Source organism: Emys orbicularis, chromosome 4, assembly GCF_028017835.1.
Source record: "Emys orbicularis isolate rEmyOrb1 chromosome 4, rEmyOrb1.hap1, whole genome shotgun sequence".
NCBI classification, from domain to species: Eukaryota; Metazoa; Chordata; order Testudines; family Emydidae; genus Emys; species Emys orbicularis.
The window spans coordinates 115308876-115323525 of NC_088686.1; the positions used below are offsets into that span (position 1 = coordinate 115308876).

The 14650-nt window shown below is 45.3% G+C and overlaps 1 protein-coding gene across 3 annotated transcripts in view; it reads left to right on the plus strand.

The window, feature by feature from the left end:
• Window positions 1-13787, plus strand: part of BRSK2 (BR serine/threonine kinase 2) — a 465267-nt gene extending 451480 nt beyond the window's left edge. Inside the window, exons 19-20 of one of the 3 annotated variants that reach the window (XM_065403041.1) lie at window positions 2898-2945; window positions 13564-13787. In XM_065403041.1, coding sequence (XP_065259113.1) covers window positions 2898-2945; window positions 13564-13787 — 272 coding nt within the window. Of the gene's footprint in view, window positions 1-2897; window positions 3182-13563 lie in introns of those variants that run through there. The other 2 variants (XM_065403042.1, XM_065403040.1) reach the window with 2 other exon arrangements.
• Window positions 13788-14650: the final 863 nt, after the last annotated feature.

Consider the following 14650-nt stretch of genomic DNA (forward strand, 5'->3'; position numbering starts at 1 on the left):
AGCTGAGGGTCCAGTCCAATTCCCTTGGAAGTCCATGGAAGTCCTGAAGTCAGTGGGAGTTGGATCATCACTTAAAAGCATGAACATTCCCATTGAAGAATTAGTTTTCAGTTCTTTAAAGGACTGGATCTGCTAATCATTGACTAAATTCCCTGAGCTTTAGCAATAGGTGGTGAATGCCCCCAACAGCTAAGCAGAAGGGGAATATACCATTACACATCAGAGGCCTGATCTAATACCAACTGAAATCAGTGGGAACTTTTCCATGGATATCATTGGCCTGTGTGGCATATTCATCCCTGGTATTATTCCACTGGCTTTCAGGGCAGTTAAACTGAAGATGGATCCGTAAATGTAAAACCATTTTTTCTGAAGTCCTGCAACATCCCTTAAGAACTCAGAGCCAAATTCATCCCTAATGTAAATCCATTGGTCAGTGGATTTATTCCAGGGAATAAATTATGCCCTGGGTGCCTCAGTTTCCTCATAGATAGAATGGGGATAATAAAACTAAGTTACCTCCCAGGGCTGTTGTAAGGATTAACATTTGTATGGCACTTTGAATAGGTAGAACACTATGGCATAGAAATCCTAAAGGTTATCCTCCTCCAGCCCCATTTGGATCACTGGTCCTGAGTAATGTCCCAGCATGCAATTGTGTTGGTGACATTACTTCAACCAGAGAACACAAATGGGGCCTGTCCCTGCTCTGTGGGGGGTCAGGTGAGTGCCATAGTTTGATTATATGGTGCAATTTTGTGAAGATTGTAGTAGAGATGGGCCTGAATCAAAACCTGGGAGTTGGCAATCTGGCTCCAGATTCTAGGGCTCACTGTTTTGTAATATTAATTAATATCCAAAGGGTATAAAATATCATTAAAAAGAAAATCTTTGTAAATCACATAGTAAAACAGGCACATATCTGGCAAACACCCCTCCCCCAATCCTCTCTGGGGTCAGAGGTGTCCCTCAGAACAAGAGCAGGCAATGCAGGTGGGGCTGGATATTGTGGTTGGAGGTATCTGCTATTGGAAGCCTTGGACACCGTTTGCGGCAGCTGAGGGAGTTCTATCCAAACCGATTGCAGACTCACCTTTGATGTCCTAGTAAATTCTATATTTTGTTATGTAATTTCAGTGAGGAACATGGTTTGTGCAGCACATACATAGGAATACATCTAACTCCTACCCTTGCCCTGTCAAGGGCAGGATGGCCAAGGACCCTAAAGGACAATTAAACCTCCTGGCCCCCGTCACATGCCTGATCCCCTTTTGTCCCATACTCCCTTCCCTTGAGCCCCCCACCACCCCTATGTCCTAGGTCTCCATCACAATCCCTGCCCCCTTCTCCTAGGCCCTCTCATACACCCTATTTTTCCTCCACTCCCTGATCCCCTTCCTTTTTACCCTCGTCCCAAATCTTAACCCTTTTTCAGGAGCCTCCCATGCCTGGTGGGTATTATTTCTCTGACGCCTCTGCCAGCCAGACTCTAACCTTTGTGTTGGGGATCTCTGGAAGTTCTTCTCTGCTGCTCCGACCAGTGCCAATGGACCCAAAATGCTCTCCATGGTCTCTAGAAAACACCTCCTGTGATCTCCCCACCTTGATTAACATCAGGGGAGCATCTTATTCAGGCACATGGTGTCCTCTGCATTCTTTTTTATCAGGGGGTAGCTGTGTTAGTCTGTATCTACAAAAACAACAAGGAGTCTGGTGGCACCTTAAAGACTAACAGATTTATTTGGGCATAAGCTTTCGTGGGTAAGTGAGGTTTTTACCCACGAAAGCTTATGCCCAAATAAATCAGTTAGTCTTTAAGGTGCCACCAGACTCCTTATTCTTTTTTAATTACTTTTCTCAGGATTCTGGGGAAAGGGGAGCTGACAGATTACCCAGGCCTGCCCCCTTCTTGGATGGCATCAGGAAGCCTATCACTTTGGTATCTAAGTGCTGGTAGAGAGTCAGAGCAAGAAGAGAACTTAAACTGAATTAAGTGCATTAGAAATCATCTAGCTGCTTGGCAGCCAGTGGGCGCTCAGGATTGCCCAGCGTTCTGAAGCCATCCCCCTGGGTTCTGAGCATGGTTCCCGAATGCTGGGGAATCCAGAATACTAACAGACTGGGGAGGAGTTCCACATGGTCACGTTCAACCTGGCTGGTCTTTCTGCATTAACACTTACATTTACTCTACCTTCTGCACCCTAGTTTCTTGGATTTGGTTTAGAAGCACTTAGCTGCTGTGGTGATGGGAACTACAGGCAATTTTGATAGAAAACATACATAAACCAATTTACGGGCAGATTCCATAAAATCCATAGGAGTAAGGGACTACTCCGTCTGAGTAAGGGAGGCAGAATTATGTTTATGACTGAGTATTCCTTGGAGTATATGAGGTGATTTTGTGAGGGGGATGGATGCCGGACGAGTATGGCTGACACCTAGATCACATACAAAATAACATGCTTATACCATGATGGGCTGCCAACATGGTGGTGTTGCACAGATCAGCTGCTTAGACACCATCTTGATTTTGTAGGGCCGGTTTTGTGGCTGGCCAGGTGAAACAATATGTTTCAAGATTTTTAATTCATTGATATAGTTGCAGAACATTATTTGCTTGTTTTAAACGTCTGTAACTGAGATAAGAGAGTGGATGGAAATGGGGGGCAATGAGGCAGATTGTGCTCTCAGTTACACCCTGGGGGCTCCGCTGGCATAAATGGGAGCACAGTTTCGCCTGGGTTCTGGGTTGTGTAAAGTCCTAGCTTTGTGTGTTTCCTGGTCCAGGAGATAATGCGCTAAGTGACTGCTTTGTGCACAGAGGTATGGAAACCTTTTTTTTTTTTTTTTTTTTATGTTTTTCCATCCCTCCCTCCTCTTTCCATTCTATGATCCAGACACCACTAACTGTGTGGAGTTGATGACTGGCAGACTTTCCAAATGTGGTAAGAACTTCCCTTCTGCCTTCTATCCCTCCCCAGCCCCTGCTGACTCACATAATGTCCTCCTCTCCTCCCACTCCTTTTGCACATCTGCCCACCCCCTGACAACTCCCTATACCTCTCACTTACCTTCTGTACATACGCACACCTACTCCTGTTCCTCCCCATCCATACCCCTACACACAGGGCTCATCACAGTTTCACCCTGCACTGCACAAGTGTGCGTTGTTCACTTGTGAGTTTCTCCCCTCGCTCTAATCCATGCCCGCTGGCATTTTTGCTTTTTCGCCTTTGACTCAGACTTCACTTTGAAGTTGCCTTTCTGTGGGTGAGGCTGTGCACCACAATCCCTGCTTTGAGTTGCTGCCTCCTGGTGTCTCCTGCAACGGCGAGAGAATCCTACTTGAATTCCTCTCCTCATCACTCCCTCCTCCGCTCCCCCATGTGTGTTTGGGGTAATCCCCTCTTTCTCCTGGAAGTCCACTGCATAAGACAGATCCCACATTATGGGCCAGAGCCTCAGCTGGTGTAAATCAGCATAGCTCCAGTCTGACTCTGAGGATTGATATTGCCCCTCTGGGACCAACCATAGTTTAGGCTTTTTACTAGGGATGGATTAACTCGTTTGACCTTGCTCGAGGTTCCACACATTTCATTTAAATTTAAACACACACACATAGATTTTTCCTTTCTTCCTGTGCATTTGCCCCTCCTGGTGAGAGCAGAAGTGGAAATGCCCAAATACACTGAGGGAGGTTTTTCTCTTGGTACTTCTGGCCTGAACAGAAACAGGAAGTCCTGAAATGACACAAGAGAGCCTCTTCTCTTTAGATGTCCAATCCAGGATGGCAGGCCTGAAACATTCAGCTGTTTATCTGAACCTGAAGTCCAAACCTGTTTAGGATCTCCTCACTGAGTCAAATACAGCCAAGTAACTTCTTTAGCTTCAGTGAAGTTGCTCTGGGTGTTACAATGGAAGTAATATAGGGTTTACAGAAGTGTAGTTGAGAGCAGAATTTGGTCTGTTACCTTTTATCCACATGATCTCTTTCCATTAAATTACAGTTTCGCTGGAAGGAGTTTTTCTGTTTCTCTGAAGGGGGTTCATTTTGATTTATTATTTAAGCTACTGGGTTATGTTGTTCCCAGTCTCCTCTTGGAGGCTCATTTATGTCCTAGGCAGATCTCCAGCCTCTCCATAAAAGCATCAAACAGTAAATCTCTCCTCTCCCTTAAGCGGCAGTTAGTTGCCTGGAACCGGCAGCAATATCATACAAAAATACTGAAATTCAGATTCCACTGATTGCTTGAAAGTTAATTGAACTACACAGAAAACCAGTCAGTGCTCTGCACTCTCTAAACAGTGTGTCTACTGCTGTTCATCTTCTGCCCAGCCACGCCCACCAGCTGTCACAGTGTCAGCTTCAGTACTAGCAAGGGGAAGGGAGAATGGAGGAAAGGCCAGTGAAAGAAAGCATTTTGTAGGCAATGGGACACTAAAAGCAAATTAGACTCTTTTTTCCCCCCAGCTCAGGAATCCGAAAGCTCTTGTGAGAATGAGAAACACTTCGCATCATCTATAAACTATTAACTGGTGTGACTGGGACAAATTCATCCCTGATGTTACCCCTTTAACTGCTTCCTGGCCTCCTGATGTCAGTGCCCATTGAGCTGAAAGGTGACTTTGTATATAGTGACTGGCACTAAAAAAGAAAGAGTTATCACTGTTCATAGTAGTGAGTAACCAGAAGCTTGCCATGGGGGCTGCATGTCTGATAATGATACAAATGCTGCTATCTCTGTCCTAAATATTTATCCTAGAAAACAGCCATCAGCTCGCTGTGATATTTCATTGTAGGAAAAAGGAAATATTTTGACTTATAATACGGTCAATATCCTTATGAGCTAAACGTTTGCTCTTTATTTTGAACCATTGATTTATGGAAAAGGGGAATTTCTCAAATCAAAGAATAATACAGTTTCTGTCGTGAATTAATACTGGTGTAATAAAAAAACAACATTACCACGTAAAAGTTAAAACCTTCAAGTTGTAATCTGAAAAATAGCACCTAACTCAACAAATCTGTTCCTTGTGTGTATTCAGAGTCAAATCTGCTTGCTTCCGTGACAAAAATAAGCTTCATACTTATACTTTATACTCTTGTTAAGCCGGGCAGAGCCAATACAGCTACGAAAGGAACTGGATTCTGTTCCTTGTGGTGGATTGACAACAGATTGTTTACCAAGTTCCAGCCTGTTACAGCTGCCCATCCCATTGGAGAAAAAGGGGTTCCATGGATGACACTCAGGGTCTAATTTGGCCCGCAGAACCCATTTTGTTTTGTTTTTACTGACGATCATGTGCAACCTGGAAAAGCCTGGGCTCAGGTGTGAAAGGTTATAAAAAATATATATCTTTATATTTGTAAACTGAACAGATTTGATCTGGAGCCACTGAAGCACAATAAACATAGAAATGCACCAGGTCGTTTCAGCATCAGAGTAGAGCCTCACTTTAACTATAGGACCATAAGTCAAGTTTTTATTCTGATGTTGCACCAGTATTAAAGCTGACTGTGAAACTGGTTTTGGTCTCCGAAGGTGCCTCCTCCACTCCATTTCCAATTTTGTTGGAGTCATCTTTCAGCAAGATGTTATCTGCTGGCAGGAGGCTCAGAAATGTCCCTCCGATTCTAAAACTTGATTTTCCATTCCTGCCTCGGTTTGTGTGAAGTGCTTGCCATTCACCGTGTGAACTTTCTGATCTCCATACTGGACCTCTTTGCTGCTGGTTATCTCACTCTAGGGAAGGCAGTCTTTGCTCATTTTCTCTTCATGTCTCATGACTCCATAGTGAAGCCCTAAGACTATATCATGAACAGTTCCATGGCCGTGGATTGTGAGGCAACGAAGAAAGGATTATTATTTATTATCTGTATTACAGTATCAGCTAAAGGCCCAAGTCAGACCAGCACCCTATTGTGCTAGGCACTGTGCAAAAATATAGCAAGAGATATAGCCCCAAAGCGCTCATAATCTAACTTCTTTGGCACCAGGCTGTTCAGGAGCTTTCATGTCGACTCTGATACATCTTGCATTGAGTACTTGTACTGTGAAACTGTGGGCTCTGTCACCAAGAGTTAAACATGAATCATCCTGGAGTCCTTCGTTTGTCAGTGACCTTTACGGAAATGCCATAACCTCAGTAGAAGCACAGCAGCGTCCATCATTTCCCCATCCCAGGCTCACTTTTATCTCTTGCTTATTTACTTCTTGTAGAGCTGGTCAGGACTTCCAACTCAGAATAAGGAATCATGTGACTTAAAACTCAGCATCCAGCGTATCTCTATGCACAATGAGTGATTGTACTGTAGAAAAGGCTCCTCTTTCTATCTCCTAGTGAGATGACTTGAGCTGTATACAAGTGTCAGTGGTCAGAGAGCACCATCCTGAGGGGCTGTCTGGTTTAAGCTTGATTAGACTGTAATTAGGCTCCAACTGAAGTGGGCAACTTTGTGATAGCTAATGTGGAGCCCCTCACTGTTATCTATAACCAGGAGTGCAGTGGCAGAGAATATCCTGAGCTGCAGCTCCCTTACAATGACCCTGTAGGCATTGGACAGTTGTTCTGTTCCTTATGGAAGCCCCCTGCCATTTGCTCTGGCCCCACCCCCCGAAGAGAAGGGACACAGGGGCACCAAATGTGTGCAGCTCTCCCATAGTGGAAGGCATGGCTCACCATGTTCATGCTGTGAGCAGTACAGAAGGGAACATTCAGGTTTTTGATTAAATCTGACATTTCTCGGTATCCTGCTGGCTATCAGCCATTACATATATAATTGATGCAATTGGATTGATATTGATGCAAATTGTGACCCCAGCCATGGGGGAGTGGATCTGGGGGAGAAGTCCACCATAAAAGATCATAATCTAATCAGGATTTAACTATCACAAGAAACACTACAGGCCAGAGTTTCCAAAGAGCTCGGGACCAGATTTCCAAGCGCTCAACACCCACAACTGGGGCCAGATTTTCCAAAGAGCTGAGCATCCAGCAGCTCCTATTGTGACACATGGGGCCAGACTTTCAAGTCTCCAACACCGGGTGTCTTCCTCTCTTAGTAGAGCAATATGTCTGCCTGCAGAAAACTCAGAAATGTCTGTTTTGATTAGGAATATTGCCATACAATCTGCACTTTATTTATGTCAGTCAGTGCCTCTGAAGGTCCCATGTGAAAGTCGCAGTGCTGTGCTGTGCTAAATAGGAGTGGCTTTCCTTTTCAATGAAACACGGTGTTGTTGAGATTACTTCACAGGAAATAGGAGGTGAGAGGCAAGAGGCAAGGAATGAAATTTTCACCAGTGCCACGTTGGGGACAGTTCAGGGAACTTAGAACTTGTGAGATCACAGTTGTCTGTCTGATAGGAAGGGGCGAATCCTGTTCTTAGGTGCCAATATTGTTCTGGCACCGGGAGCATCATATGTGGCCAGAAGATGGGGATTGGGAAGCAAAGGTCTTTAAGACAATGGACAGTGGCAATGCCCTTGATGCTGGCCGTGGCCATAGCTTTAAGAAAGAACCTTTCATTGAAAGAACTCCCTGTGATGAATTTCCTGTGTTTGAAGGCCAAACCATTTGCAAAGAGGGCATCTTTCAACACCAAAAGCTTAGGCCCCTGCCCCCCACCCTCTCCTGGCATGCTCTCTGCATTGCCAGCAGCTGTTCAAATGCACACACAACTCCTTCCACCGGTTCACTGTAATGTTGTGTGGCAGTAGTGACTTGGCCGGTGCTAGCTCTTGGTAGTGATTTTTGTTTGCAATGATTGATGCATGTCTCTGGAGTACAAAATGTTCCTGAAATGTAGCAGAAAAGAAAGATGCAAGAGAGCCCAGAGAGGGAAAATGTGTGCAAGGGGCAGAAATTGCCACCCGAATACATATGGCCAATTGCAAATTGTAACCTTCCCTCTTGCACTGCAGACTGTATGATTGAGGGGACTGGGCAGGAGAATGGGCTATGGAGCGTTCTAGTTTACTGGTTCAAATCCTGCCCAGGTTGGTGGTGACTGAAAGTCACCATCATCAGATGGTGGTTTGGAGACCTACACAAATAGTGTGTGATGGTCTCAGTGCAGTCCTTAGCAGATAGGTGTCCAGTCTGCAAATGCTGCCTTCAACTGGCCCCATCAGCAGCAGTGTCAGCAGAGGCCAAGGCCTGAATGAGCCATGGAAACCTCTAAAAGGAGTCCTTCCAGGCCAGGCATATTGTTGGAAAAGCTGGAGTGCTTCTGTGGAAAAGTAGACATCAGTCTCCTGGATTGTCAATCCAGCTCCATTTGCTGGTGGATCTGCCTAGCACATGGAGACCAAATAGGCTAGTTCCTTTCAGGGGCACTAAATGGAAATGAAATACAGAAAGCTGCCCAAATAGATGATTTGTCAGGGCAGTAATAAAAGGGGAATGGCTTTGATGGCCACTGACACCATCTAAAAATCTAGCAAATTGTCAGCCGCATGTCTTCTGCGACATATTTGCTACATATTCAAAAGTGGCAACCTTAATATTTTTGCCTCTTCCCCATTCACTTGTTGATCCAAATGGAATAGAATAGGCCAAGGGGGAAAAATGTGGATAATTTCCACTGATTCTTATACGTTGGCCTCTAGCAAGGCAGAAAAGATAAAGGCAGGGCCCTTTGTCATCTTCCTCTAACATAGCGGGAAGCCTCAGACATCCATACAACTGAGAGAAAACACTTGTCCCCTGCTGTCTTGCTTTATTAGATTGTGAGCTCTTTGGGGCAGAGACTGTCTCTTTGTTATGTATCTCCACAGTGCCTAGCACAATGGGGCTTTAATCCCTGACTGTGGCCCCTAGGTGCTAACCTAATAATAATAATAATATTTGTGAGAGGAGGAACAAGCCACTCTTAACTCTCCCTCCCACATGATGCCAGGAATTTAGACTTCTCGCTGGATATCCTCTTGGAGCAGGTCCTATAGTTTTGGTTCCTATGGTTTGAAAGGCAGGGAGTCTGCCAGCACCAAACAAGCAAACAAAAAGTAACCCTCCTCTGAACAAAGAGAGTTTGAGCTTAGCAGAACAGAAGAGTTTATTTTAAGGAGCAATGGGTTACCACCCGTCAGAGAGGGCCTCAATGCTTTTTGTGCCGGGAGTTGGATTTTTGCCACATGGATCACTGAAACCATAGCTGCCGCTGAGGTACTGAAAGGAAACACTGGCAGCAGAGGCACACAGGAAGCAGTCTGAAAGGACATGAATCAGAGAGACAACCTACAGCCAGGGAAGCCAGGAAGAACACAGGTCAGGTTAACAATGGGGCTCACCGCCTTCCCAATGGAATGTAAGACTCACCTCTTCCCATTAGTTTTCCCGGAACAACCAAGCTAACGCTGTGGGGAACCAAAATCCTCTCAAGCTTTACCTGAGGGAGGCACACAGGACAGTATTACTGACGGAATATTTGCTTTATGTGATGTTGTTTGTGCTTACACAACACAAGGATGAGTTTATTAAAAACACATACATTTGAAAGAGATGGCTTCAAAGGACCAGTTTCCATTTAATTCAATGGGAATTTGCCATTTGCTTCACTCAATGCAGGACTGAATCCTCATCTCTCTTACGGTTTTATGAAGCCACAAGCTTGTAGCAGCCGTAGCAGCTTCCAAACCTTTCCTGGTGCTGCTCCAAATCCTTCCCACCTCCTTTTCGTTTCTGATAGTTCCGGCAGGGGGAGGTGAGGTTCTTTATGCGGTCAAAGCAGACACATTGTTCCTGGTGTAACCACCCGCTCTTCTTCCGTGAAGCATGTCGGCTTTGCCCAGGGTGCTGTGGCCCCGTTGGTGCCAAGTCCATGTCAAGCAGATTTCTTAGCAGTGGCAAATGAAATATGGGGTCTTGAGAGGGAGTCCATGCAGCCTGTCTGGACAGGGTCTCTTCACCTCCTTGGTCTGCAGTTTCTTCCTCTTAGTGCTGGCTGCACCCAGTCCATTCACAGTTGCAGCTTCTCTTGCGGAGTTAGGCAGAGTCTATGCTGCACATGAATTACCCTCTGCATAAAGATATTTCTCTTTCACTCCCTCAATGCCCAGCCCCTCCATAGCTTCAGTACTTGTTTTCAAGCCTTCTCCCCTCTCCAACAGTTCTGCAACATCCACCCCTACCAACCACCTCAGAAATGCACATGCCCCAATCATGTCGCCGCTCAGTCTCCTCTTTCTAATGAATATAAACCTAATCTCCATGTTGCTATGCTGCCCTTCCTCCGGTGTTTGTACCGCATCCACCAGGGTTTGTACTCAAGGTTAAAGAAGCTCCCAGTCATGGGACATTATCTCTCATTCAGAAATATTATACAAGCCCTTTGAGACCCTGAGCTGGATTGGCAGATCTGATATATCCCACTGCTTGAACCAGGTACTAATAGCAGGAGACTTCTAAACATAACTAGTTATGGTCCACTAACTGCTGCAGGTTCAGGCCTCATTTTCCTGGCAGTATAAACCCAGCAGGTCTGGCAGTTAACCAGCGCTCACCATCCTGGTGTTCTCAACATGCCTGACCCTTCTTTATTTATCATCACATAGAGCAAGTATCAGTGTGGGTGCCCTTTACCCAATCCAAGACCATTATCTAAATTAGTCCCAGGGTGTCCTAGCAGGCAAGAATATGGATGCCATAGATGCTGTGGTTGCCCATATTGCCTGGCCCTGGGATCAGTTCTTGGTTGCCAACAGGACAAGAGAGGATGGAGACAAACTATTTAATTGCAAGCTCAGCTACTGTAAAAGTCAAAGGAAAGAAAGGGTTAGTGAAATGGCCTATTTTTTTTTCAATAGCTCTCTCTGAATATCCCTAAGGATTTCTCACTTCCCATTAAAATTTTAGCTGAGAATGCTGATTATAAGAAATTCAGTAGTGATATCAGCAAAGGGGAGGTAGGCTATTAAATACTGTTGGCCCAGTAAATCTCCAGACACTAGAGAACCAGAAGGGCATGGGGGTGGGGGAGGAATTGCATATTTTAATATGAGGATTAAAAATCCTGTATCAGGACTCACCAAATGCAGAGCATTTACATATAAAATGTACTAACGTTTTATTGGTCCATTCTTGCAAATTAGACTTTTGTCTTCTGTACCTGTCTATGCAAAGAACTTAAACCTTCCCAATCCCAATAGAACTCTGCTTATTCTGCCCTCCCCCTTCCCTCTAAGCCTGTTGAATAAACTGCTCAGCTGAATAACTAGAAGTACCCCCCTCTCCTTCCCTCCCTACCCAGCATTTTTTTTAGTGCTCTCTTCCATTCTTTCTGTCTGCTGACTCCATTTGTGTATGAAGATGAGGGTCCAAAGCCACATAAGAACTTACCCTGTCCACAGTCCTGCATTCAAGGCTGAGTGTTACTTGCATTCCCTGACTGTCCCCCTCCCCCCCGTCCCCTGCCCCCACTTGTTTTTCCCATTGGAAGGGAGTAACCACCTAGAAGTAGAGAAGAGTCTGAACAGAGCGTGTGCCCACAAGCCATCTGGCTAGGACAACTTCACTGAGCCTTAGAGAGGGGCCTCAGTAAAAATTATATAGCTGAAACCTCCATCCCCCTGGACTCTGGGGAGATTTCAGAATCCAAACTGGAATTTGTGTGAAATTCATGGCTTGTCCCATCTCAGCCACAAAACTGGGATCCAGGTTTCAAATTTCCCCCAAATCTGAAGATGTTTGGTGTTGGTGTTGGAGTCTGAGGTTTTGGTGTGGGCCATTTCTAAGACTAAGGGCTGGTCTACACTAGGGGGGGGGATCGATCCAAGATACGCAACTTCAGCTACGCAAATAGCGTATAGCAAATAGCGTAGCTGAAGTTGAAGTATCTTGGATCGAATTACCTGGGGTCCAGATGGCGCGGGATCGATGGCCGCAGCTCCCCCGTCGACTGTGCTACCGCCGCTCGCTCTGGTGGAGTTCCGGAGTCGACGGTGAGCGCGTTCAGAGATCGATATATCGCGTCTTAACGAGACGCGATATATCGATCCCGGATAAATCGATTGCTACCCGCCGATACGGCGGGTAGTGAAGACGTACCCTGAGTCAGGTAGCTAGGTCACACCTGTCCAGTAGCTAATGGTGGCTTGGACTTGACAGCTGTGTTCAGTGCACAGAACCAGCACCTGCACTCAGTTAAACACTATACTACTTACCAGACACAACCAGGCCTATAGTTATGCAGGTAAATGAGGGCTCCTTACATAATATTTGTGCCTTGTAAAGTGAGGTAATCCTAAAATTAGAGCGACAAGGTGGGTGAGGTACTGTCTTTTTTTGGACCAACTTTTGTTGGTGAGAGAGAAGCTCTCCTGCTGATAAAGCGCTGTCTACACAGGGGGGTTAGGTCTATATAACTACATTGCTCAGGGGGTGTAGAGAAGAGTGTTGTTCCATTGTACAATGTGGATATGGGACAATGACACTTCATACACCGGAGCACCATGTGGCAATGATAATAAAACATATCTAGGGTGTTATAAAAAGGGGAAATGGCAGCCAAAGAGATTTTTGCAGTGACATGAAAGGCTGTGTTCTGACAGATGCGCAGCACCCAATCTGCGCCAGAGCTTGCCCCAATCTCGTGGCTAAATTCATCAAAGTTTCCTAATGCTGTTTTCTATTAGCGTATGACCCTGCAATGCCTTTGGCTCCCAGCTCCATAATAGCGAAGCTCATTGACTGTTTTAAAGAGGGTGGAGTGCAGATACTAGTTCTTGCTTTGTGGTCCCACCAGGTTAAATCCCGGCCAGAAACCACATGTGCACAGGAGCCTGGTCCTGCAATCTGCTGAGCATTCTCAACTCCCGCTGTTGTCAACAAGGATTGAAGGTGCTCAGAACCTTGCAGAATCACATACTAGCTGAGGTTTGCTCCCTTGTATCCCAGCCCTACTCACTTCTCAAATGCTCGTATTCCCCTGGAATGCACAGTTGTTCCAGGCCAAGTGGCTGGCTGAAGGTGGATGAGTGGGCGTTCAGGGAGTGACCAGTCAGCGTAACTAAAGGAAGGAAGAAAAGCATAATGTCTAACACAGAACTTGCTAAGGCTGCAAGGCAAAGTTGATCATGCATTAATGCCCCACCTTTATCAATGCAGTTACACAGGAACTGCATCCCCTTAGGGTTACAGTCCACTCATAGGGTTGCCAAATAATTCCAAACAAATCATATAGCTGTTTCCACAACATGGTGCTGCGTGCCAGGCTCACGTAGCCATGGAGTTCCCCTGCTAGGTAGTATCTCTGCTCCCAACCACATGGTATGCAAGTAGGACACCTCCTTGGCACGTTTTGCTCCCAGCCTCTTCACTGCCAGAGGTGTCCAATCCTAACACTCTTCCTCTTGCTGCTCATCCTCTTCATCCTCCACACACCCCCATGCACGTGGCTCTGGATCTCTCATCACGTTCTTCTTGTTAAAAATCCCATTGTTCATTTGTTTGTTTGTTCTCTCTCTCTCTTTCTCTCTCTCTCTCTCTTTCTCTTTCTCTCTGTGGTTGTTTTTTTTTTTTTTTTTTTTTTTTTTTTTGTCTCTTCTGTTTTGTGTACCCAGGCAGCCCATTGAGTAACTTCTTTGACGTAATTAAACAACTTTTTTCAGACGAGAAGAACGGGCAGGTGAGCCATCCCCCCGGCACGCCAACCAAGCATAGCGCAAACAGCAAGCGGAGCGATTCCGATGCTAATGACTATGGGTCTAGAGGAGACAATAAGTACCCCGCTGGCAAAGACAAGGCAAAGATGGTCTCATCAGTCGGCCTACAAGACCAACCTTAAATAAATACCTTTAAAAAAATTAAATAACTTAAAAAACAAAAAGCAAGAAAGAATCAAAGAATATTCCTTAGCAAGCTAGTCTCTAAACTAGAAGGATGTATATACCTTTCCACAACAGTACAAAACTGTCTATAGACAAATTTTGTAAGAAGGAATGACTGTATATATATACATATATATATTTATATATGATATATAATATATATCTCAGAAACAAACACACACAAAAAGAAAGAAAGAAAAAGAAAGAAAGACAAGGTAGCACAGATGACAAAACCCAGTTCACCAGATCCTGGGTTGTGGCTTTTTTGGTTTTGGTTTTTTGTTTTGACATCTCCCTGTATTTTGATTATTATTTTTATTTTTTCCCCTCCTGATGTTTTGTTGGGTTTTTTAAATTATTATTTTTGTTTCTTGTTCTGTTCTTGCTCTCTCTGTTTCTGACGACACCACTTGTTTCCGCTCTGCTACCAGGAATTATCCCGAAAAGTTAACATGTCAGCCACGGCTTCACCTTCTGTGCTCTGCGGACACTTGTTGACGGAAGGAAACCGATGTAGACTGTCCAAGGACCAGTCCTGTTTGAGGTTCCCAGCCTCCCCCTCTGCCCCCAGGAAATGGGTTTCTCCCCCACCTCCTCCCAAACACCTCCCCAACACACACTTTTTCTCTTTTTCTTTTTGGTGCTCCACGAGGGAGATCTGCTCAGTAATGGGATTGCACAACCTGGGCTGGAAGCAGGTTGCAATTGTTGGAGCGACACCATTGTCCTTGACAACATTCGTCTGTGCAGGTGAACTCAGACTGGCAGGGGGAGGGGGGCAAGAAACAAGGGGAAATGTAACAATGAAACCAGGGAGCAC